The sequence below is a fragment of the Diceros bicornis genome, chromosome 7, assembly GCF_020826845.1.
Source record: "Diceros bicornis minor isolate mBicDic1 chromosome 7, mDicBic1.mat.cur, whole genome shotgun sequence".
Lineage (NCBI taxonomy): Eukaryota > Metazoa > Chordata > Mammalia > Perissodactyla > Rhinocerotidae > Diceros > Diceros bicornis.
The window spans coordinates 58,299,822-58,326,718 of record NC_080746.1 but is presented as its reverse complement, the minus strand read 5'-3'; the positions used below and the strand labels follow the sequence as shown (position 1 = coordinate 58,326,718).

At 44.7% G+C, this 26,897-nt stretch overlaps 1 protein-coding gene across 4 annotated transcripts in view; it reads right to left on the bottom strand.

Annotated features, from left to right (window-relative positions):
• The window catches only part of CLPB (ClpB family mitochondrial disaggregase), a 139,916-nt gene that overhangs the window by 82,986 nt on the left and 30,033 nt on the right, over positions 1 to 26,897 (bottom strand). For 3 of the 4 annotated variants that reach the window (XM_058545688.1, XM_058545686.1, XM_058545687.1), the window contains exon 4: positions 10,095 to 10,198. In XM_058545688.1, the coding sequence (XP_058401671.1) occupies positions 10,095 to 10,198 (104 nt within the window). Of the gene's footprint in view, positions 1 to 3,072; positions 3,163 to 10,094; positions 10,199 to 26,897 lie in introns of all 4 variants that reach the window. The other variant, XM_058545689.1, reaches the window with a different exon arrangement.

The following is a 26,897-nucleotide window of genomic DNA, read 5'->3' as shown; positions in this document are numbered from 1 at the left end:
TTTGATCAGAGACCCAGGTGGAGCTTTCCAGAACCCATGTCTCACCCTCACACCATCAAATTCAGAGTGCAGCAAACTCTTAGGAATCTGTTACTCTGTTATCTATAGATCCATCAACACTTCATCTGAACCTCCTCTACTTCCCACCTCTCCTAACTCTCAGAGCAGTAACATGCTCACAGGTATCTGGAGTCCCTTTGATTTGTCTTATAATTTCTCTGAGCTCACCCTCTGCCCACTCCCCTGCCCTGCCCCCATCCTAACCAAAGCACTATTCTTTCAGCTCCAGGGATCTGCCAGGCACGGCTGGCAACAAGAGAAAGAAGCCTGCCCTCTTTGCCTCTCAGCCAGTTCTGCTACTTGGTTGGCCAAACTTGGTCCCTCTGTGCTCCCCCTCTCTACACCTGCTTGCCTCTCCTCTGCCTTTTCTTCAAGATGTTAAAAACTCGCAATAAAAAACAAATACAAAACGCTGTAATTAATAGCCAATTTCAAGCCAACCCAGCATCTCTACTAATAAACCTCAACACTTGCAAAAAGAACAATAAATTCTGCCCCTCTCTGGTTCTAAGGTGGTCTCTTTTATATGCTGTGTGTGTGTGCGTATGTATGTGGGTAAGTGTGTCTACATATATATTTATTTTCCTTTATTTCCCATCCAGGGAGGGGCAGAATAATGAACTGCGTGCGTCAGGGAAGATGAATCTGAGATACTAGGGAGCAGTGCAGTAAAAAGATTAAAGTGTTATTATTGTTGGTTTTTTTTCCCCCATGGTCCATTGTGACAGCTCGACCGTCATCTGTAAAAAATGTCTCAGCGAGAGATAATCATCGGAAACTCAATAAAGCGTCAGGGGGAGCCTCAGCCCCCATCAATCACTGGGTGCCTGGAAAATTTCAGCCCTCTGTCTCCCTTCCTGCTATCCATATAAATGTCTCTAATATATTTTGTGTGGTGTGTGGGACCCATCCCTGATTTTGAACTTTTGATGAAAAAATATTTATACATAAAATATGTAAATCAGTTAAAAATCACAAGACTAGTTCTTTGCCACCCCATCCCACTTTTTCTTATTTTTATAAAGGCACTGAATTTATTCTTTTTAATAAAACATGTCAACTAGTCTATCTCCCTCTCCTAGTCAAATATATATATAGGTTTGGAGGGCTAAAAGGATGGAAACAATTAACCTAACTGACTGATACACTTAATCTTGAAGTTGGCCAAAAGGCCTGATGGATTGACAGTGCATTGTCCATCCTGGTGACTCTATAGTGGTTGGCACTGCTGAAAAATGATGTGTAGAACCACTGGCCCTGGAGGTGCGACAAGCTCTGACAATGATGAGGAAGGGGCAGGGACATTATTAAAAATAATAACTTGCCCAAACAGCTTTTGGCTTGGCAGATTCCCAAGCCTCCCAAGACTTTGGACAAGCGAGAGGTTCTGAGCTGACTAAGTGTGGGGCACATACAGGCTGGCATGCTTGCTCGGTTCTCTACGAGAGCTGGGGACAGTTTTGCTGGCATTTGGCATCATCTCTCTGCCTCAGTTTTCTTCACTGCTTACATCATAGGGTTGCTGTGCGCACACAGTAAGTATCAATAAATGTTATCTGCTGCTGTAGCTATCATCATCTCATCTTATTATCACCTCTCTCGCTTCTCCAACCTGGAAGGAATCAGTTTCTGTAGTACCCTGTCCTCTGGGATCTTCAAGGCTCCTCTCTGTCTAAAGGATAAAGTCCAAGCGTCTTGATTTGGCCCCAGTCTACTAACTGCATCTTTATTGCTCATTACTCTCTAAAATGAATCTTCTGCTGTGTGGATGCATCACCCTAACAAGTTCACTCACCAGCCTGAAACATGTTTTTTTCTGTTTCCCACCTCTGAATATTTTGGACATAACACACCCCCTTCTCTGCTCCCACCCAATCGCAACCCCCTGCATACCCTCCATAAAAGCTTCTTATACTCTGAGGCTCAAATACCATTTTAATTTCCTGATGCTTCAGCCAGAGATTCTCTTCTGTGAGCTTTGACAGCCTCGTCGGCTATTCCTCTGACTGGACCCTTGCCAAATATTGTCTTGGTCATGTCTTCAATTTTTGTTATTATTAAATGCTGCTCTTCCTAGCACCTTACATGTGCATGATGCCTTGTATTTCCTCAAGTGCTTTCATGAGTACTTCAACTTGATCTTTATAATAAGCCTATGGCATAGGAAATAATATTCTCTACAAATGAGAAAAACTGCCCAAGGTCACATAGTTAGGTGACAGCCAAGCCATTCCTCAGACTCTGAATAACGTTTGGCTCTTTGCGGATAATAGTCTGCTACCACTGAAAAGCATTTGGACAGCCGTGTCAAAGATTCTGAATCAAGTTCCTTAACAGTACGATGAGGATAATGATGATGACGTAAAAATAGAAATTTATGTTAATAGAATTCCTTCTATGTTCTAGATTTTAGCCTAGGGATAAATATACTACCTGTAACTCTCCCAATAACCTTTATTTTATCAATAAAAGGACACAGCCTCTAAGAGGTGCAGAAAATTGTTCCCGGTGTCACAGCTCTTAAGTGTTCTGTACACCCATAATACCATAGCTTAAGCACACAGCCTCTCTAGAGCGAAGCTTAAAGTGGCAAAATAACATCTCTTCCAGGGAGGGGAAGGTCCAGATGAGTTTTCTAAAGTAGTTCAAGGACAAGGCTGCAACTAACATCTGTAGCCTAGATCATGCTACTCAAAGAGTGGGAGCCTGTTAGAAATGCAAAATCTCGGGTCTCACACCGGACCTACTGAATCAGAATCTCTGGGGGTGAGGTCTAGGAATCTGCGTTTTAACAAGCTCTCTAGGCTATTCGTATGTCCTTGGGAGCCTTATTACTCCCACCTGAGTTTGTGCTCTCCAAGGGCATACATTCTCTCTGCTGTGCCTAGGTAGGGCTGGGCATGCAGTGGGTGCCGGGTGGTTAACTTATACTGAATAGATGACCTAGGATGAGACTACTCCTTGGCATGTCCTAGGGAGGGGGAAAAATATCACAGAGAGCAGTTGCATTACTGCCAGTGGGGACTCCTAGCCATCTCCTGAACTCCAGGGCACTTGTCCACTGGTTTGTGACGCGCCAGCTTGCACCGTCCTGTCCCCCATCTGAAGACACAGAGATGGGGAGGTCAGCTGGAGCAGGCCAGGACCTGTAGCCCCTGGAGTGTGGGAAGGGGGCCACCCAGGATGGTGGGGTTGACCCTGGCAGGTCCAACCTGGCAAGCTAGGCCCTCTACCCCAAGAAGGGCCCTACGCCAACCCAGCTTCTGCACAACTCATCTTTATTCAGCACCCACTTGGAGCTGAGAAGAGAAGCTGATTTACAGCCTGCTCTGGCCACGTTTCTGCCATGTTTTATCGTTTTAATTGTACATATGAGAGGCGCTCAGAGTGTTCGCTTGCATTTCTGACAGCCCCAGACACCCAATGTTTATAACAGTTACTTACAAGCAGCCAGCGGCATCCCCGGCTGGGCGACTTGTTTACTGTTACCACTAATTTATTGCCTCCTCCACCTGAGGATTGGGGCTCACCACCCATCAGCCAGCCACAAGTGGAACTCTCCTGGAGTGGGCCTGGGTGGGGCTCAAGGCACTGAATGGAATGTGGTCAAAATCAGGAATAAGTTGGTAAAGAAGCAGCTGTGATCTCCACGCTCTCTCATGTGTCCCCTCGGTGTGCCTTTGCTCAAGCTGTGTCCCCTGCTTAGAATATCTTTTCTGGGCCGGCCCCGTGGCTTAGCGGTTAAGCGCACGCACTCCGCCGCTGGCGGCCCGGGTTCGGATCCCAGGCGTGCACCGACGCACCGCTTCTCCGGCCATGCTGAGGCCGTGTCCCACATACAGCAACTAGAAGGATGTGCAGCTATGACATACAACTATCTACTGGGGCTTTGGGGGGGAAAATAAATAAATAAATAAAATCTTAAAAAAAAAAAAAAAAAAAAAAAGAATATCTTTTCTTTGTTTCCCTTCCTCTTCAACCTCCAAAGCCCAGCTCAAATCCCACTTCTTCTAAGTACATTACTTGGTCTGATGGTGAGCCTAGAATTTCTAGAACCTTAGAAATCACATGACTGACAGGGACCTTGGAGGCCACGTAACCCAATGACCCTTCACAGAATCCCTGATAGGTAGGCAGCCTCTGTCAGTGCCCCTTGAGTGATGACTTGCTCAGGACCTCCAAGGCTGGTTTCCTGCCTTACACTCTGCCAAAATCCAACTTCATAGAGAAACTCTTTGTCAAATGTCACTGTGCTTTATACATGATTATCTCTAGTCATCCTAAAAACTCTTTAAGATGGATATTGTTATCCCTATGTTACAGATGAGAAAACTGAAATTCAAGAACCTGAAGTCACTTGCTCAAGATCACACAGCTGGAAAGTGACAGAGCTTAGATGAACCATGACTTCCTGTCACTGAAGCCTGACCCTTCTCCAGGACACCATTGTATCTCTGAAGATGCCACTCTGAGGGCTAGAGAGAATAAACAGAACAATAAGGTTTCTGTGCCAAGCACCCCTGTGTCACCTGTACCACCCAGAAACACCCACCTTGACAAAGGTAGAAGATACTGCAATGTGTCCAGCTGAGCAAGCTTCTTGCCAAGGAGCAGTGGCCATATGTAAAACAAGAGAAGTGTTTCACTACGAATTGGGCAACTGATGTCAAAGTCTCGGCAAGGAGGGCACTGAAGTTTCTTTCCTCTCTAGGCTATGCCTGTTCTGAGCAGGAAGAACAGATACAGAGCCTCTCTGAGAGAAAACAAGGCAACTTCTCTGATGCCTTTTGGTCTCCTCGCCTGGATCCTCTTTCCTCCTCATACCTTAAATGCTGGGACCCTGTGTGAGAGACTTGTCCTCTCACCCCCTCACTTGAACTTCTTTCCTTGGGCAGTTTCAGTCACATCCATTGTTTTAACCACCAAACAAATGCTGGTGACTCCTAAATCCCTATCTCCTGCCAGACTTTTCCAGACCCACACATCCAACTGTTCACCCAAATCAGAAATTGAGGTGACACCACAGGTGCCTTCTTTTCCATCAATTCCCACATTCCACTGAATATTCAACCTCCTCCTAATATTTCTCTAACATCTATTTTCTCCATTCCCAAAGATCACTTTTAGGAACCCTCAGAAACTATAAGTGCATTTTCGGGGGAGAGGAGCATAGCTTCTCGCCCAGTTCTCAAAGGGGTCCATCATCCCCAAAAGGTCAAGAACCACTGCTAATCTCTCCCCTCCAATTCATGCTCTATCCCACCAGAATGGTCCATCTAAAATGCAAATATAACTTGAGCATTCCTCTGCTTGAAATCCTTTAATGGCCTTCGGAAAACATATGAGCTCCCCAGAATCGCCTTACAAGGTCCTTCTCATGTGGAACCCTGCTTCCCTCTCCAGTCTTACTTCTTGCTATTCTCCTCAGCACTGTAGCAGATGATTCCACCTGCTGTCATCCTTCTGCCTGGAAAGTGCGTCCCTCTTAGCCTGTCTGGCAATCTCTGACTCATCCTTAAGAGCCAATTCAAAGTCACTTACCCTGTGACAATTCCCAGACATTAGCCTGGCCTCAGGTAGAGCTCATCACTACCTACATCAGTGCCACCTACATCCTTTGTACATCTACTTTTGCATTTATCACTGCACTGTGGTGCCTTATTCACAGGTCTGTCTTCTTACTTGATTAAGAGCACTGTTGAGGGGCTAGACCATGTATATTCATTTTTATAGTCCCAGCATCTGGCAGAGTGCCCAACACTAAATGCATGCTGAATTATAAATAAATAAAACTAATAAGTAATAACAACCATAGAGTTCTTTACAATTCACACATCGCCTACTTTATCTCTTGATCTTCATAATGATACTGATAAAATAGAAAAGGGATATATTACTTGTTTAGGGTTTAGGTAGGTCTTGCCAAGGTCACAAACTACAACTCATCACCTTCCTTCAGTACTGAGCACCGGTTGAGTCCAACAGAAATATTTATTAGAAATTTAGTGAACTTGATGGACTTTGGCACTGACTCTATGCTCCAATCATGAAGGACTGTCCAACCTTCCTGAGCCTTTGACTTTCCTGTGAATTTGCCTAGACACACTTTAGGCAAGGGGCACCTCTTAATTCTACTTAACCACCTCACACACCCCACCGATCAGCAAACTTCCTGTGAAAAAGTCAGTCCAATCCAAAGAAAAGAGAACCACAGGATTCTCTTGTTTCTGTCTACTCCATCAATGAAAATGACCCAGCGCAGGGCACAGTGCCTTGCCTAAAGTGGGCAATCAACAAACATTGGTTGAATGGATGAAAGAATGAGGTATCTTTAAATGGACAAAGGAAAGAAAAATATGTTTAAGAAGGAGCTAAAGGTTTAGGTTGGTAAGAAGAGGAGAGCCCGGAGATGATTCTAAATGACCGTCACTCTCCAGGCTCAGAGTCAGAAAGCAGAGTGCATGAAGTCAGAGAGCAGAGCACATCCAAACTGATGCACCAGGGAAAATCAGATGAGCTGCCAGAAAACTGTGGCCAGTAAAGGTAGTCAAACTAAAAAAACAAGAAAAAGGTGCAGAGAGAGGTAGATCTCACAAGCTACAGAGCAGTGAGTTTACAGTGATTGCTGACAAAATGCTAGAATGTATTTTTTTAATGGTTCTTAAACACTTAGGTGATTACTGGGCACCAGTATGGGTTCCCTAAGAACAAGACATGATCACGTCAGAATAACCTAATATCCTTTCGGGAAAGAGTAATTGTGCAAGAAAATAAGACAAATGCTAAACACGTTTTTATTTTAGCAAGAAATCTGAGGGGCCGGCCCGGTGGCGCAAGCGGTTAAGCGTGTACACTCCGCTGCGGCAGCCCAGGGTTCGCCAGTTCGGATCCCAGGCGCGCACTGACGCACTGCTTGGGAAGCAATGCTGTGGCGGCGTCCCATATAAAGTGGAGGAAGATGGGCATGGATGTTAGCCCATGGCCACTCTTCCTCAGCAAAAAGAGGAGGATTGGCAGATGTTAGCTCAGGGCCGATCGCCCTCACAAAAAAATAAAAAAAAATAAAGAAATCTGAGAAAATTCTTAAAATTTTGTGGACAAGATGGAGAAACAGAGGCTATACAAGAATGAAGTTTGGTGGATTCACAGTTGTGAATGTTGAAAAATGCTTCAAAATTGTCCTGATCATGTGCTCCAGGGCTCTGTACTTTATAATAGAGTCCTTATAAACATGGAAATCAAAGACTGGCACATAAAGTACATGATGGCAGGGATCTTGTCTGTCTAACTCCCCAGTGCCTCAAACAGTGCCTGCTAGATAAGAAAGTGATCAATAAATTTTTTAAAAATTACTTTTAATAAATAAATGAATCCATAGACAGCCTATTCCCTAAATTTGTAGGTCATACAAAATAAGAAGAGACACTTAATATTTTTATCTTTATTTCAAGAGGGACACAATAGCCTTTTCCAATATTTTTGTTGTCTATCTGTCTGTCTGTCAGTTGTCACACTGTGGTAGCTGTGTGTTGCTGTAACGCTGAAAGCTATGCCACTGATATTTCAAATACCAGCAGGGTAACCTAATGGTGGACAGGTTTCAGCAGAGCTTCCAGACTAAGACAGACTAGGAAGAAGGACCTGGCCACCCACTTCTGAAAAAACTGGCCATGAAAACCCTATGAATAGCAGCGGAGCATTGTCCAATATAACACTGGAAGGTGAAAAGATGGTGCAAAAAGACTGGGCAGGGTTCTGCTCTGCTGTACACAGGGTTGCTAGGACTCGGAATTGACTCGACAGCCTTAACAAATCTATCTACCTACCTATTTAGAATGTAGGCTAGCTAACGTAAGAGTTAAAAAAATTCAGAGGAGGTTGACAAATAAAGGATAAGAAAAGAGAGAGCAAGGAAGGGAAGAAGGGAGGGAGAGAGGGAGAAAAAAGAAAATAGCTAGAACAGGGTTGGCAAACTACAGCCTATGGGCCAAATCCAGCCTGCTGCCTATTTTTGTAAATAAAGTTTTATTGGAACACATCCATGCACATTCGTTTGTATTGTTTATGGCTGCTTCTGCACTACAATGGCCAAGCTGAGTAGTCACAACTGAGACCAACTGGCCCACAAAGCTTAAAATGTTTACTATCTGGCTCTTACCAGAAAAAGTTTGCTGACCATTGATCTAGAATGTTGAAAATGACCACAACCTGGAGAGAACTATTAGAACACAAAGGTACAAAACATGAATGTAGGGGGTGGGGACTGGTGTGACAGCACAGGTTGGACTAGATGGCTTCACAGCACTGAGATTCTATGAAATCAAAAATGCTTACTGAGACCTGCTGGGATCCTAAGAGCAGATGAGAAGGCACTCAAATGATCCCTTCCCTCCTCCCTTGCCCTGCCCTCTCAGCAAATGCTCCTCCCTGCATTTTGGTGAGAGCAGCTGAACAGAAGACAGAACTGAGGGTGGCAATGCTGTGTCTGAGTAAGGAGAGGACAGCCCACAAGCTGAGTCCCCACACATCAGGCTGCAAATACAGGGCAAGTTTTGGACTCATGAAATTCTCCTCTGTTTGAAACATAAAGGGAACATAATTCCTTTAGCTCAGTGGGGAATCCAAGGAGGCAGAGGTCATGGCCTGCCCATGGAACTGTCAGCTGAGGAGGAGAGAAAAGACATACGGGCAGAGGAAAGTTCAAATAACCACATAAAAGGCCAAGATTTAGAGAACATTCAAGAGAGCAGCTGAGGGGAGGTTGCAATGATTGCCAAGGACAGGGAAGGCTTTGTGGAGGATCTACCTATAGCAATGGAGCTTGACAGAAGGAGCAGGTTTAGAGAGGTGGAGAGGCAGGGGAGGGCAACTTCACACTTCACCTGAGCAGCAATGCTCTGATGCTCTTGACATTCCCCTCCTGCTGCTGGTCAGAGAAACCCTGCTCTGGGTGACCACACCCACGTCCATGTGGCAGCCTGACAGCTCTGAGGGCTGAGCACACTGCTCCCCTCAGCTGAATCTCCTTCAGGTCACTGTTCTGACTCTCAGGCAGTCAGCAAGCCTGTCTGTCCTCCTGGCATCACTGCCAACCCTAAAGCAGCCACTGCTCAGCTGCCCTGTTGCTGGAAACTGGTGGGATCTCAGCCTCTGCGAGTGATCCAGGATAACGGGCAGGCAGCGGGGCCAATCCGGACAAGCAAAAGCTCAAATGTAAAATACTCATTTCTGTCTGCAGTCAAAGCAACCTGCTCTCTTCTCAACCCCAATTTCGAAGAACTACTCACCAGAGGCGACATGGACTAACTTGCCCAGGTCCCCTCCACAGACATGTGACCGAGCCCTGGAACAGGTGCACATTGCCTTTTTCTTCTGGAAAAGTCCAAGCAACCCCCCACACAATAGCCTGGGGAGGCACTGATGACCACCCCATTTTACAAGCACAGACATCAAGGCATAGAGAAGGTGCACTATCTGTCCTGGGTCATACAGTAAGTTAAGGGGCCAGGCCCAGAGATAGGATCATATTTTATATACAGGAGGTGGAAAAAACAGTACTCAGAGCAGTGTTGAGGGACTTCTGAGGCTGAGGAAACCAGTGAGGCTGCTTTTTAGCTCTGGGGCAGGGATGGGACAGGGTAAGTCTGCAGGGAGTAGAGGAAGAACAAATCCACATTCCATGCAGTTGCCTTAATTATTTTACGGAAACCTGCTCCACTGTCCACTCATCTGAGGCTCCACAGGCTGAGGCACTTTCAGGAGAACACCAGCTGAAAGGGTCTCCCACCCCTGCCCCAGGTCATGAAATCAGTCCTCTATTTTATTCCCCAAGACTTCTGAAGTGACATAAATTAGAGAGCCAGAGGGGACGGTGAAGGGCATCTGTTCCAAGCCCTTTGGGTTATCCATGAATTCCCAGAGGATAAGGGACTTGCAAGTTCTCACTGAGTTGCTGGTAGAGCTGGTACAGAGCAAGGCTGCCTGGAAGCCACAGGGAGGAGAGATCTCAGAACAGCAGGGTAGCCCACGCTTACCTTCCAAAGAATGGATTCCTTGCTCCTTGGCAGTCTTGTAAACACTGCTGAAATCGTCCCCAAGGTTTGGGTCAGCACCTGCAGCAAGCAGGACCTGCACCACACTGGAAGAAATCAGACAGACAAAAGCGTCAAAGCAGGAAGGGCCCAGGAAGTAGAGACCCAGATTCTGAAGCATGTCTGAGGACTGGATCTGCCTCTGCTCATGTGAGTGGTACCGTGGAAAGAACACGAACCCTGCAAGTGCCCAAGACAAGTAGGGGTAGGAAAGCTGGCTCTGAATCTCACTGGCTGAGGGGCTCTAGACAAGTTATTTAACACCTCTCTAAGGCTTGGTTTCCACAACTATAAAATACGAAGTGTTCAGTCAACAATTACTTACCAAATGCTTACTATGTTCTAGTCACTATTGGAGGTGCTAGGGTCCGTGCCCTCATGGAGCTTATAGTCTTCTGGGAAGGACAACAATTTACCATAAAATTACAGCAAAGTGTGATAAAGGCTATAATGGAGAAGTACCATGTGTAGTGGGAAAGCAAGGGAGGGGAGCAAGAAAGACCTCCCAGGGGACGTGGTTATTTAAGGTACTGAAGACTTGAAGGCTGAGTAGCCAGATCTGGGATGGTAAAGTGGGAGGACTCAATGCATTTACAAATCCTGGAGGCGAAGGAGCACAGGGCTTCAGCTAAAGAAAGCAGAGTTGGAGCAGAGAGTGGAAGGGGAAGAACAGTGGGAGATGAGGTAAGCCCCTGAAGGCTTTAAAGGAGAAATGACATGACAACATAGGCTTTTCCTCCCCACTTCAAGACAGACATACTTAAAAAAAATGCAAACCATACTGAAATATTAAATTAAAAAATGAACGTCTTCCCTTATATCCATTCACTTAATCTAAATTCCAAGAGCAACTACTCTTTATAGTTTGACATGTTTCCTTCCAAACCTCTGCTATTAGAAGAATCACTCCAGTGGCTGTGTGAGAATGGACTGGAGGGAGCAGGACCAGAAGTAGGGGCCTCCACAGGGTTGCTATGAGGTTGAATTAGGTAAATTTATAAAGCACTGAGCACAGGGCTCAGGAAGTGCTCCCTATATGTTAGCTTCCCTTCTATTTATATAAAGTTCCTGCTAATGCTCTCTCTTTTTTTCTAATAAAAAAAGGCTTGTGTTTACTATAAAAAATTCAGCAAATATAGATAATCAAAAAAAAGAAAATGTTTTAGAGTATATAACATCTTTCCAGTTTTTCAATGTATGCATATTTTTATTTACAAAATGGGATCATACATAAACTTTTTCTAACACATACACACACTTTCCATGTATTAAATATTTGTATGCCACATTGTTTTTCATAACTGCACAGTATTTCACAAGACTATTCTATACTTTATTTGCCAATCCTCTATTATAAAACAATTAGATTACTTTTAATATTTCAATAACACATCTCTGATTTTTTCCTTTGGATAAATTCCTAGGAGATAAAGTTCTAGGTCAAAAGTATAAGCATTTTTAAGGGTTTTGATAAATATTACTATGTTGTCTTTCAGAAAGATTGTACCAATTTTCATTTTTACTAGCAAAGGAAGAAGGATGAGAGTAACTGTTGTGCCTTCCTTTTAACACACTGGGGTTTTTTTTTCTTTTTCATAATGTGTTAATCTGGTAAATAGAAAATGGAATCACGTTGCTGTTTCTACTTGCATTTCTTTGATTACTAGTAAGGTTGGACTTTCAAAAAAATATGTTTAAGTTAGTTGTGTTTCTTTTTTCATGAATCACAATAGTCAACTGTGTTTTATTTTCATGAATAATGTCTTTTGCTCATTTTTCTCTTAGTATTTTAATCTTTTGCTCACTGGCCTTCAAAACTGTTAATGCTTTTGAAGGCATAAATGGCAAGCATTTCAAAAAATTACTCTAATTATCATAACTATTAAAAAGCCAAACTATACTTTTAGTTTTTCTCTTCTTTGTTAGTTTTTCAATATCTGTAACCAGCAGTGTTGATGGTTTTCCCTATACCAACTGGTTTGGATTTCATTACCTTCAACAGGCACAGGACGTAGCTCAATTATTTGCTGCACGGATGAAGGAATTTCAATATCTCCCACGCACACACACACACAGTCCTCACAGGCAAGTCAAAGGACAGAATCCATCTCCACGTGGCTGAGGCTCTTCTATATCTGATCTAACATGGTCAGGCGAGTCTCCTGTGTCTACTCACCTTACCTAGAAGGATCTTAAGAATTACCTTTCACAAGTAACTTACCCAGGATATGGATTAAGATCCCAAAGAGAAATGAAAAGGGTCTCTAAGCAGCTAAAATCCATGTCTAAAACTCAGATATTTAATTCACAGAAGAGTCTGCCAGGTTCTCACTTGGAGACTATTTGCTCTTAGTTTACACATAATTTGGATAAGACTGGCATTAGTCTTCCTGTTTCCCAGATTAAAAGCCAAGAGGGTACAAAAAGCCTGTTACAGACAGGCGAACTAACTGAAGGCAGTGAGAAAAAAATATCTGACAGAGAGGTAGTGTGGTACAGAGGTTAAGAACATTGGCTTTAAAACCTGGGACAATCTGGGCATCAACATGAATAATGAGAGCAATGGATTATAACCCATTGAGTAAAATAAGATTTCATGAGTTCATATTGAAAATAAATTAATAAGTCAACGAGGGAGAAGGGAAAGCTCTTCCTTACCGTAGAATGACAACCAATAAATGTAGAAGGAATGATGAAATTAGAACATCATAATTCTGCAATCTCATAATTATCAGGGAAAATAAGAGTATCTATCTAGCTCATATGGCTATGTTAACGTATGCAAAGTGCTTAGAACAGTGCCTGACATGTAAGTGCTCAACAAAAGTTCATTATTATCACTATGTACCTGACCCTTTGGTTGGGCTGTGGGGAAGTCAAGGGAAGTACAGTCACGCGCCGCATACTGACGTTTTGGTCAATGACAGACTGCATTTACGACAGTGGTCCCATAAGATTAGCACCACATAGCCTAGGTGTGTAGTAGGCTATATCATATACGACTAGGCTATGATGTTTGCACAATGACAAAACTGCCTAATAACGCATTTCTCAGAATGTATCTCTGTTGTTAAGCGATGCATGACTGTATGAACTAAGACACAAATCGGGAAGATGGCATGACACTTTATAACAAGCACAGAGAGACCTAAGTTCAAATCAAAGCTCTATCATTTACTGACCATGATCTTGGACAAGTTACTACACTTCCGAGACTCCATTTCCTTACCAGAATAATGGAGATAATGACGTCTCCCCTGTAGGTTATGTGAAATAAGTAAGTAAAACTCCATAGTGCCTGCCACATAGAAGGAGCTCCACAAATACGAGCTCTCTTCCCTTTGTCCATGTAATCTTAGTGATAGGAACAGGAATCTGGGCAGAAGTGGGCACCAGATCTATACCTGACCACCTCGAGGAATCATGCTGGAACAGCCCTGTGTTAAGAAGGCAGGTCTTCTATACTCTGCACAATTTGGCTTGTTTCAAAATCCAAATGAGAAGGGTTTGTCGATCTAAACTCAAAGGGACATAATTTGGTTAATCCTCAGCTGCTATGTCCAATCACCATTCAATCACACCCCCTCCCATGGCAGGCTGTCCCTCCAGGCAGCTAGTGTCACTAACTGTGCTACCTGGCCCTCTCCAGGTTCATGAGTATTGATTCCGTCTGTCCAATTTGCAGGCTGCGAGACGTGTCCAAGCAACCAAGTATGCTGCCCTTGGCCCCAGAGGGCAGACAGTGGTCTGGCAGGATGGGGAGAGGAGAGTGACTAGGCTTGGCCCTGGGGCGGCTAACACAATCAAAGGGAATGGGCAATTCACTTCACAAACTTGGAGGCCAAAGTGGGTAAGCATCCAAGCTAGTGACTCATTCTGCAACCTCAGAGAAGATTCCCTTCACTTGCAATAAAACTCAAAAGGCAGCAGCCCCACTGTGGGATATAGCTAGGACTAAAGGAACCGTGGCTGCCTGGTAGCCAAGAGCGGCACCAAACACCTTGCCAGATGGCTAGTAGGCTTTCTGTCCAACAGCCATCAGGTACTTATACAGCATCTAACCCAGAGCTCCATAAGAATCAGGCCCTCCTTGGAGGAACCAGCCCAGATCAGGCTAGAGGGCTACATAAGTATGGTTAGCTTTGGTGACCAGAAAGAACTTCATGGACCTGTGGGCTGCAGCAGGGCAGAAACAGGGTAGGGGGCTGGCCAGGTTAGAGAAAGCTAAGGCAACGCTGGTGAGAACAGGCTTAGCAGTAGGCCAGGCCCAGGGAGTACGAAGAAGTTCACAGTCAAAACAGAACCAAGGGCCAGAGACCAGGCAGCAGAGATGTGAGGCAGAGGGTCAAAAGCCAGGTCAATCTCAAGGACTAGAGGCTGAGGGAGAACAGTAGATCACAAACCAAGTAAGCAACCAAAAACCAAGGAACACACTGGTACCAGAGTTTAAGGCAAAGCAAAAGAAGCAGAAACCAGGAGCAGCAGTGAGGAAACTTTGGAAATGAAGTGATTTCTGTCTCTGACATTTTTTGCTGAAGCAGAAACAAATCCCCAAATTCAGAACTGTATTTGGGAGAAGTTGACTCACGGAGAGACGGTGATTTAGCACACCTGGCTGACAAGCGGAGTTGAGGGTCAGCAGTAAAACCAGAATCTGAGGGCACAAAGGGAGGCAGGCACTGCTATCCGAGGAGATCCACCAAAGGATGACTGATGCCTCCCCTCTGTTCTGGGGCTGGTATGCTAGCCGCCATTTCAGAGGTTTGGGTTTACTGTTACTGCCTGAAATTTGAGTAGCTGGTGCCTGGGCTGTGGTGTACGGGCTAGGCCTTCATGGTCCTAACAGCTGGATTAAAGGGGGCAAAGTACACCATTCCACTCACTTATGTTTTCCTACAACAGGAAACATCCCCACTCAAAGGAACAACACTGATGACTCCACAGGTTCTCACTGGGCAAAGACTTAACGAATATCAGCAATTCTCCGAGCCAGCTCAGGATTTGCCCTCTGGTGGTCTGGGGAAAGATACGCCTACCAATGCCAATATCAACCTCAAAGGCTTGAGATAATCTCCAGATGCCCTATTTCCCTAATTTGGGGAATCAGAGGATGTCTCTAGCCCAAGAAGATGGGGGTCTGTCCTTTAGTGACTTGGCTTTCATCAGTATCTGCCTTCCTGTGTGCCCATCAGAATCTGTTTTGTTCTTATCTCTGCCCAAGTGAGCTGACTCACCAAAAAGACTGGGCCTTGTGAATACTGAAGGTGAGGGTTGTGAGGTGAGCTCTATCCTAGGCTGAGAGCTATTTTCTCTCTGCCTTGTTTCTACTGCCTGCTGGTCCAAGTATCTATTTTCTCAAGGGTACAGAGTGTGGCTAAGTAGGAGGAAGAGAGTAGTCTAATAACAAGAGCCAACATTTGTATATACTTCCTATGGGCCAGGAGCTGTTTTAAACCCCTTATATATACTAACACATTTAATCTTTACAACAACTCTATGAGGTAGGCTATACACAAGCAAACTGAGGCACTGAGGAGTTAAGTAACTTGTCCAAGGTCGCTCACTTGTAAGGAAGGCAGGTGGGATTCACACCAGGGCAGTGTGGCTACAAAGTCCATGTCCTTATCCCTCTGCTATATTTCCTTCACTTCGAGCTAACAGTCTGTAGGAGCACTTTGCCTCAACTCAGGTTTTAGCAGCAATGCTAGGACCAGGAAGCCCAACAGAAAAACGAGGCAAGGATATGAATAGTCAATTCCCAGAGGAGGAAATAAACAAAAAAGATTATTATTATTAAACATATGAAGAGATCCTCAAGCTCATTTTTTTAGAGAAATACAAATTAAAACAATGAGATATCACTTTATTTATTTTTTTTAAAGATTTTATTTATTAATTTTTTCCCCCCAAAGCCCCAGTAGATAGTTGTATGTTATAGGTGCACATCCTTCTAGTTGCTGTATGTGGAACGTGGCCCCAGCATGGCCGGAGAAGCGGTGGGTTGGTGCGCGCCCAGGATCCGAACCCGGGCCGCCAGCAGCAGAGCGCGCGCACCCAACCGCTAAGCCACAGGGCCGGCCCGAGATATCACTTTAAATTCAACATATTGGGAAAATGAGAAAGCTGAAAAATGCCAAGTATTGGTGAGGACATGGGTTCTGGGACTTTGTGCACTGTTAGGGGATAGACTGGTATAGCCATTCTGGAAGACAACATTGTAAACTTTGTCAATTAAACACCTTACCCCATGACCCAGCACTCCTGCTTCTGAGTATATCTACCCCAGAGAAATTCTTACACAGGTCCATAAAGTGCAACACAGGAGACGTTCACCACAGCATTTTGTGGCAGTGGGGAGTTGCAGGCAATTAAGTATCCATCACTGGGGGAGCGGATAAGTTAAATGCGGTCAACACACACTATGAAACATGTTGCAGCAGTTAGAAACAATAGGCTGGATACACGTGCAGCAACAGAGATAGATGATTTTAAAAGGGTTGATTCCCTATCCCCTTTTAGTATTCATTAATTGAACCTGACCATTTGCTCCTTTATTCCTTTACTCCATTATTCCTTCAGGGAGTCTCTCAATCGCAGAACTTCTAATCCCTATGTTGATCTAGTGATCTCGGGGACTGAAGAATTAAGGACCCAGAGAAAACAACGAACACCCTGAAGTATATCAAAGGCCATCAAATATGCCACTCTTCCGGCTGGGAGTGGCCCTCCTGCTTCAACTAGTTAGTGCTCATTCACCTTCAGGGCTCCTCAGTGACATGGTCACCAACTCAACAAAGCCCTCTCTGACTCCCAGCCTGGTCCATGCCCTTCCTCTTTGCACAGAACCCAGTACTCACCCCCAGGGAAGGTGACCCTCATCATACTGTACCATGATCGCCTGTTTACTTTGATTTGCCTTTCCTGCTAGACTATGAGGCAACGGGCATGTCTCAACCTTCTTTCCCAGCTCCTTGCTCAGGGCCTGGATCACCGTAAGTGGTCAAGAGATGCTTTCTGAATGAGTGCATGAATAAATGAAGGATGAATAAATGAAATCATTATTTTATTTGGTGGGAAATGGGGAAGAAAGGTGGAAGGCAACTGTCTGAGCTCTGCCCAGCCTTCTCCCACCTGAGGGTCCAAACTAGACAGCCGGCAGTTTAGCTGTGGAAAACCTCCATCTTCCTCTCCTGAGCACCGGGCCTTCCTGCTTTCCACCAGGCAGTTCCCAAACAAAGCTGAGAAAATGGACAGGAGGGTGGTCCCTGAGTGGGAGCTCCTGGGACTCACGGAACTCCCCTTGGAGCCACAGCCCCCATGAGGTCTGTTTTAATTTGCTGATCAGGTTGTGATTAGATTAGAGGGGGCGCACGTGTAGAAGGTTGGCTTGCACTGACCTGATGAGCTCACGCTTTCAGGGTAGTTGGGTGTCACAGTGCATGGGAGGACAGCTATGTCGATCGATGGTAAGGCTATCTGCTCTCAGTGGCTGGAGGGGCTTGGGGTCGTCACACTGTTTAGGAAGAGCGAGGACACTCGTGGTGTGAGCTGAGGCTTGTGCCGGGCCAGGTGCGTGTCAAAGACGGTGGGCGAGCAGCTGGAGGTGGTGAAGCAAGAAGGGTAGTGATCCCAGCTCCAGGTCGTCCCCACACAATGCTGAGCTCCAGGAGACGCTCCTCCAACTCCTCCTCCCCTCTACGCCCACGTCCAAAGCACAGGGTCACTGTGATGAGTGTCACAAGTCCCAAGGAGAAGGCAAAGAGTTGACCTATTCTCAACCCAGTGCACACCTCGATGAGGGGAGGAAGCAAAGAGGTCACAGTTCAGGAGGTTTGCTGGAAAATCACATGAGCTGTGGCTCATTCAGTCCACCGGCTGGTCTCCGGGCCGGTCAGGAAAGCAGGGTGGCCTGAGCAAAGGCACCGGCATGTGTTAAACCTAGAGGTCCTGGGGCATGGGGGCACAAGCTGGGGGTGGAGAGGGTGGGGAGAGCAGTCTTCTTTTTAAAGCCAGCTTCCTTAGGAAACAAACTAAAGATTCAGTAAAAAGCAAGGTAACTGTGTAGAAAATGTGCCCCAGTTTCCTCAAATGAGGATAACAATCTTTTGTTTACTTCCCTCAAAAGGTAAAGGTCAATAATCATAATAAAGCAGCTACAGTGCGTTAAGTACTTTACACTTACTATTTCAGATCCTTATAACCTCTCGCCATGAGGTACTAGTCCCATTTTATAAATGAGCAAACTGAGGTTCAGCAAGATAACATGAGTTGCCCAAGTGTACATATTAAATAAGCACAGGAACCAAGATGTACATGCAGGTCTGTCTGGGGTCAAACCTGGTGCACATTCCCCTAAACCACACTGGTTCTTGCCCATCTGACCATCCATTAGTCTGTTTTACCATCCCATAGTTCCTGAGCCCTACTATGTACCAGGGACAGTGAAATTTTCAGATGGCGGTTAAAGTAAAGCAGCTCACAGCAGCTAGTCAGGATAAGAGGGCATCAGATTCAGATCGACGAGAGTCAGAACCAGTGGTGGGCCCAGACCAGGTGAGATCATTTGGGGCCAGGCTCAAGGCAGGCATGGCACATTAGGCAGAGGGCCACAGAATCAAGATCGCCCATCGCAGGGTTTCCAGGACAATCCCAATTTCACATCCTCAGCTTAGTTCTAAATACACTTCCATGTCTTTCAATCTGTGGTTCATAATATGCAGTCACTAAACCTATGGGCCAGTGTGGTCAAGCCCTGGTTATTAGGGATTCTTACCACTATATGGGCCCGGACAGGCTCTCTCTAGGCAAATGATCCATAAGAGCATGTTGGGGCTGGTATATCTCTTAGACTTTGGATGAAAATAACAACAATAAGAAAACCAAAAATACTAATAACAGCAGCAGATACGTACTGTGTACTTACTGCATCTAGGCACTGCACTAAGCAGTTTTATGTGCATTTTAGTAGTTGAAATCACCCAATACTGAGGTAGGTGCTATTATTATTCCCACTTTGCAGATGAGCAAACAGAGCTAGTCAGAGGTAGAGCTAGGTTTTAAACTCAGGAAGTCTCATTCCAGAGCCCTTGTCCCTCACCACCACGTCACATACCACTAGAGTGCGTGCTCCCCCAAGCAGGCACCGTGCCTCACCATCTGTTTCCTAGCACACACAGTCTAGTATAGGCCAGTATATATTTGTTGAATCAGTTCAATTCTGGGGCCTTAACACTGCACTGTGGATGTACACAGTGAGTTTTCAATCAGCCTCTGGGCTTACTTGCTAGTATTGCTAAATTGGGTCTCCCTCACTCTGAATTTTACAGTTGGTTTTGTTTTTAATTGTAGACTGAAACACTCGACCCTGTTAATTTTTATCACCACAGATTTAACCGTTGCTCTAGCCCACTGAGTTCTTTTTTCATGTCCCCAATTCATCCACTCAACATATTAGCTACCTCTTTAAGCTTCATTTAATCTGCCAATATGGTTGGCATTTATCAATGGTCTCAACAGAATTAGTGATGTAACTACACAATTGGACAGAGCCCTGTGGCTCACCACTAGAGTGTGCTCTCCAGCCTCATGTCCATTCATATATAAACAATGAACCAGGCCACTTACCATTTATTAATCTGCCTATTCACTATATTATATTTTATTCACATGGATGTCATGAGAGACAGCTAAATACCTTACTGAAACCCAGATACACCTACCATATCTACTGTATACTCCTGACCTACTGACCTGCAGTCCTATTTAAATAAGCAGCTCATACCACAGAGTGGGTCTGATGTCTTTAAAGAAGAGGTACAGGAGTGGACCACATCACAGTCACTAGAAATGGAACACCTTTCCCAAGCAGCTGAACTGGATGAGCACTGGATGCTCTCCTGGTCCCAACTGACACTCTCCATGAAGACAGCACTGAATACAGAACCCCAGGACAGGATATAGCCGAGGAGAAGGGGGAGTACCCTGAGACTGCCACGGTAGGAAAATGAGCTGGCACTGATTTCCAGGGAGCAGTGTCTGGGGTTGCCTGAGGTCAAGGCATGCGTCAAACTAGAAACGGGTGCATGCTGGAATTGGAATATCATTACTACCAAACAGGATTATCTTGAGCAATGATTCCAAATGGGATTAGAAATGACTCTCTGTTACTCAGAGATAATCGGCCAGAGCAGCAGCGGTGGGAGAAACGTCAGGCTCGGCACACTTTTCTGGGGGCATGGTGCTGGCATTCTGGGCACCTTGCCAGCACCCTCACCCACCCTTCCTTGCTGGGAAATACTGGGCACTGTCCTGCATCAGGCAGGTGGCCACCTGGGACAAGAGCCAGCCTCACATCAAAGCGCCCTGCTCTGGAGTGCCATGTTCTAGGCCCAGCTTCTTAGATGAAAAGGAATGGAAAAAGAAATCTCAAAAGTTCTACTGCTTCTGAGTCACCTGCGATATTGGTGAGAGACAAGTAATACCTCCACCTTCACCAAAGACAGGCTCACCTGCAGGCCATTCACTAACTTCCTCCTCGGGTGACCCACAATCAGCAGGAGCAGCAGTATTAGTAATAATAACAATTAAGGCACAACCACTACGACTATACTATTAACTCAAGTAACATTGTCCTATACACTTTACCTAAATTGACACATTAAACCTCAAAACAGCCTTCTAAAGTAGATCTGCTTATTATCTCCATTTTATAAGTGGGGCTTGTTTTATCCCTTTTCTGACAGTCAGCTTTTTGAGGACAAGGAGAGTAGTTTGTCTGTTTTTAGATTTCTCAAAACCATCCAGCACATAGTGGGTCATCAAGAAACCCTGCCTGAGCTGACCTGACTCCTGGTCCAGGTAGCCCTGGGTCCATCCCATGGCCTTGCTCCCTGTTCCTGCCCTCCACAGGCAGTGTACTAATAGAAAGAATAAGGGTTTGGGGTTCAGAGAGACCTGGCTTCAAATCCTGGCTCCCTCCTTCATGTACTGGACAACCTTGGGCATCTCTGAGCTTCCTTTTCCCTATCTGTAAAATAGGGATAAGAATCCCTCCTTTTAGGATTGCAGTGGGGATTAGAGCCAACATGGGAAGTGCCTGATGTGGGCCTGGCACACAGAAGGCACCCAACCAACCAGAGCCATCATCATCACTACAGTCTGGAGATCAGAGAGCACAAAGCCCAGCTTCCTGGGACAGAAGGAGCACCACCCTGCAGCCAGGCAGAGAATAGGCTGGGGACCCTGGGAAGAGGCTGTAGGCCTGTAAGGCAGGATAGACCACGTGGTCAGGCCCCAAACAGACCCGCACTGAAGCACAGGTGCAGGGGTGCTCTACCTGCTCTGCCTTTGGCCAGCCAGCAAGCAAGGAAAGCCACCCAAGGAGGCTGCCCCTGGTCTAGCTGCAAGTGCAGCACCAGCTCTTTGCTTGAAGGGCACCTGTGGAGCTGTTGGGCCCACAAAGAAAGGGCTGTAAAACCTCTCCCGCAGGACAGCTATCTGGCTTGCACTGCCGGTTCCCTAAAGATAGGGTTTAATGCCCCCTCCCCTTAGCAAGGTGGAGGGAAAATAAGCAAACACTAAAAATAAATGACTGCTGTGAGAGAGAATTAAATGGTCTTCAGCCAAGGATGGCAGCATTTTAAAATTAACAAAGCCCAGGTACCACATCCAGGAAGGCCTTGGCAAATGCGTGTTATCCACTCATTAGCTCAGCTCCTCAGGGAGCCTGGCCAAGCAGGGAAGGCAGTGCCGGGAAGCAGTCCTTCCGATGCTGATGAAATGTACTCCGGGAGAAAAGGAGAAGGAGGGAGGGAGACTCCTGTGGGGAATTTCAAACAGTTCTGCTGGAGCTTCATGCTCTGCCTCGCGGTTCTCACCTTCTCGGAGGCAAGGGCCTTCGAGGCAACCAGCAAGCCCAAGTGGACACAAATCTGAATCTGCCCCCACCACCCCACTTGTTCAGGCTCTTGGGTTCCTGAGGCACCACAATGGCCACAGTATTTAGGTGGCCTTTCCTCATGGTAGTCCAGGGATAAGGAGCCCAAGAACGATGTCGGATGGGAGGCAAGTTCCCAGGCCTGTACCCTGAACTGTCTCTTTGCTATAAAGAAGAAGAACCATATGACACTTTGTGAATTTATATAAGCCCACCGTATACCACTTGTAAAGTGAATTTATCACTATTCATCAGTAATTATACTTCATGACATCACGAATGGTGTGAATTCACAAATCTTTATTCTCTACTAATAATCAGAATATACATAATCTAATGTGAGATACCATTAACAACAAGAATTCAAAACATTCCAGGTGACCATTAACAATATGAATTCATTTTGACACTACAAACGTGAAGTCTCAGTACACTACTGGTCACAATTAATAATGAAAATTAGAGAGGGATGATGGCTTTTTAAAAGTTTTTAAGTCAGTTTATTGAAGCATCATTTATCCATAGTAAAATTCATCCATTTAAGATGCACAAATTTGATGAGTTTTGATTATATAATGACAACCATAATCAAGATTTAGAATATTTCCATCACCCTAAAAGTTCCTTTGGGCCCTTCCTCCCACTCCTAAACCCTAGGAGTCACTAACCTCTGATTTCTGTCCCTATAGTACTGCCTTTTCCAGACTGTCATATAAACGGAATAACACAGTAGGTAGCTTTTTGTGTCCGACTTTAACTTAGCATAAGGCTTTTATGATTCATCCATGGTGTTGCATGTATGAGTATTTTGGTTTTTTTTTTATTGCTGAGCAGTTGTCCACTGTATCGATGTACTATAAACTGCTTGTCCATTCACCAGTTGATGGATATTTGTGTGATTTCTAGTTTTTGGTAATTATGAATAAAGCTACTATAAATATTTGCAAACAGGTGTTTTTGCACATGAATGTTTTTTATTTCTCGTGGACAAAGACCTAGAAGTTGCTATTGCATAAACATATGTTTTACCTTTATAAGAAACTGCCAAAGTGTTTTCCAAAGTGGCTATACCATTGTGTTCCTATCAGCAATGATAACCATTGTTCTGCATCCTTGTCAGCACTTTGTATTGTCAGTTTTTCTAAATTTTAGCCATTGTAGTGGTGTCTCATTGTGATTTTAATTTGCATTTCCCTAAATGACTAATGCTGAGTATCTTTTCATGTGCTTATCTGCCATCCACTTCTTTTTTGGCCAAATGTTGGCCCAAATCTTTTGCCCATTTTTTAAAAATTGGGTTTGTCTTTTAATTATTGATTTGTAAGAGTTCTTTACATATTCTTGATACTATTCCTTTATTAGACATGTGTTTTGACAGCTTCTTTTTTGAGGAATTAGAAATTATAAGAATCTAAATCATACTGTTTTTCTTCCAAACCACCATCACCCTCTGATGAAGGGAACAGAAAAGACAAACTTTCAATTTACAAACACGTTAGTGCCATTGGACAGAGGGTCAAGCAGTATTCGGTACCTGCTAAAACTCATAAGATTATTTCTACCTCAACTATAAGCACCAAACCAACATTAGGCTTGAAGGAAAGCTACATCTGGAGAAATGGCTGTCCTATAAACAGCTTTTGGCCCCCCAGGCTCTGCACCTCCCAAAGCCCTGTTCTGGTCTGCCAGGCTCCTGGAATGGTCAACAGTCGTCACACTCCATTGCTGGCATTGTCCACTGGGAAAGGTAGGAGGCTCCTAATCCATCCTTCAGTGAAAGAGCAAACAGTGAGGCCTGTGGCTGCTTGGACATCAAAGTTGAGCAAACAGGCCTGGCAGGCCCTGCCTCTCCGCCTACACATCCTGCAAATGCCATCTGAAGGAGCTTCCCCAAGGGGGTCGTGACTTTCAGCTTGTCACAGCACACATCAAAGTCTGCACCACACACGAACTGGGTGCATGGGTTCGAATCAAGTTGCCCAAGAGCGGATACTCAGCCATTGTGTCCAGTTTTAAGCCTGTGTTTTCCCAAGTAATTAAGCCTTCTTGCTTATGAACTTGTGACTAAGTAAAGCATCACTGAGAGGTTGTAACATCAAAGTGCCTTCCACCGTCTGTCCATGTTTGATAAAATTGGATTTCTTTCCCTTCTTAAAGAAAAACTAATTGAATTTAGCTGAAGCCTGGGTATATTTGCACGAGCTGGTGAGGGCTATGCTAAGTCACAGTGATCATCCTGGGACCCTGTGGCTTAGCCTTTAGCTGGGCTGGGTCAGAGTTCAACCCAGAAGGAGGTGCCCAGACTCGGGCTGAACAAGCGCCTGGGGCCGAACAAGCGCCTGAGGCCGGAGGCTTATGGAGGGCTCCCTGTGGAGAAGGGGCCAGCCCCAGGGACTGCTCCTTGAGTCAATATGACACCCAGGCTGTTACTAGGGCTGGCAAAAGGATCGTCCTAGTAGAATGTTGGTAAATCTTGGGCAGAACGGCTACTGAAGACAATGGCCATCACATTACTCGAGTCCTTGATGTCAGCAGTCCGAGTAAGCTTCTTAAGGCAAAGGCTGTGACTGCTTATTCTCTGAATCCCCCCATAGCCTAGGACATCAGCACCCACGCAGCATAGTTTTAAAAAATGTTTGCTAGATGCATAAAATGATAATATAAGGGGATGTCAGAAGGAAGTTCTTCTCTCCTGAAGAACCAGACTCTCTGTAGCTCCTTTTGGCCTTGTTCATCAGGAAACTTCAACCTAAACTAATACCTGATTCCACTAATTTCCTGATTTACAATGAGTACAGCATGGTCCCATTTATGTAAAATTAGACACACATGTAGATATATATACACAATGATCAATTTCTAGATAGAAGGAATTCAGGTGACTGCTACTTTCTTCTCTATATTATTTTTACAAAAACAATAAACCTATTTTTGGAAAAGAAAATCTCTGGTTCAATCCTGATACAATTATCTTTCCTTTTACCAACATGATTTCTGATCTTGATCCAGTTTTAACTCTCCCATGTACACCTATGGTTGTAGTTTAATTTAAGTCACCTCCAAACCCCTTTTTGGAAATAAAAGAAGTGAATAAATTATAAATTAAGTTCCCATACATACTTTTAAAATTCTGTTCTATAGCACTGTATTTTCTATTCAAAATTAAATAAAATAGTAGTCTTTACTATTCAAAATTAAATAAAATAATAAATACATACATAAACGAAAGTTCATGAGAAGTTAATCTCCTTAAGGACAGAGATTATTGTGTTCTGTATCCCTAAGGACCTAACACACGAAGCAGGCGCTCGCCAGAGACAGCTGAAGGTGAGATGACTGGGCTGCTCCCAGGATCTCTCCCGAGCTTGTGGGCTGCCAACACTCTAGAGAGGTGAAAGGTCTCTGCTCTCAGCCGAATCAAAGGGTGCTGCCCCCCTACTTTCCCTTCATCCAAATCCAATTCAAAGGTGGTGGCATTTCAGGCCTGGCTAATATGATTCCTGAAGGGTTTGGTGATTAATGAGATGAGAAGCAGCACACTTCTAATACGGAGAACCTTACTGGCAGATTGTGCTGGTTGGACGTGATAATCCTTCAACTCTCCCATGGCACCTTACCGACGAGGCCTGCTCACCCTGACCAACGTACTGGCATTCCCTTTAACCAGATTCTACTTTTCCTTTGTTCCACAGCACTCCTTACCTTCTAATACATTGTGTAGTTCACTTACGCATTATATTTATTGTTTATTGTCTGTGCCTCTCTCCCCCTAGGGACCACCACTAGTATAGGAATAAGCTCTATGAGGGCAGGGATCTTTGTCTGCCTAGAACAAAAAATTGTGATATAAATAAATAAATCCACTTGAAAGTGTGCTGTTTAACACAGAATAAAAATCTGTCCTCCCTGGGTACTGGAAGGAAAAGGAGGGCACAAAATGGACACTTAAAAAACCAGTAATTAGTCCTAGGAGTCAAAGCAAGTAAATATAAGCTTCGCTCAACGAGCATCACTGATTTGCTAATGGCCCTGAATGAAGACAGAGCAATCAGTTAAACCAACAACTCACCAGATTCAGAGGGAAGTGTCCCCAAAGCACATCTACTAGCTACCTGCTCAGTGACTGGCAGTACTCTTAAATATAGTGTTGTTTCCTATTCAGTCTCAACACTGAAAATACTACACATAGAAGGGCACACACTCCCTCCCTTTTCTGCACCACTGGCTATCTCTTGCAGATAGAGGTACTTGCAAGCTGGGACAGAAGACTGGTGGGCGGGGTGGAGGTGGTGGTGGGTGGTGTGTGGAGTATGAGTGGTGTAGAGTAAACACATGTGTGTTTGCGTGTAGAGAGGTCTAACATGGGCACAGAGAATAAGAACTCATCATTTATAACCTGTAGAACATATATTATCTCATTCGATACTCACAAGAATACAGCAAGAATCTACTCTGCTGCCAGATTCAGTCCCCTCACACCCTCTGCTTTGATAATATCCTGTTCACACGGCTCTGAAATCACTGATTACACTATAATGTCTCTCTACCTGCCTTTCTTTTCCTCATTAGACTGCAAGCTCCCAAGGTCTCTGATTCCCCAAGGATTAGCACAGAGCCTGGCTGAGAGTAGGTATTTACCAAACGTTTATAGAAATAATTGATTTCAGGTGAAGAAACAGGGTGTCCCTAGAACACTCAAATTCAATTAAGAGTCAGAACCAAGACTGGATTCCAGATATCTCAACCTCAAAGCCTATTTACATCAATTTTTCTTTTAAAGACTAAGTACTTGGCACTAAAGAGGCAAATAA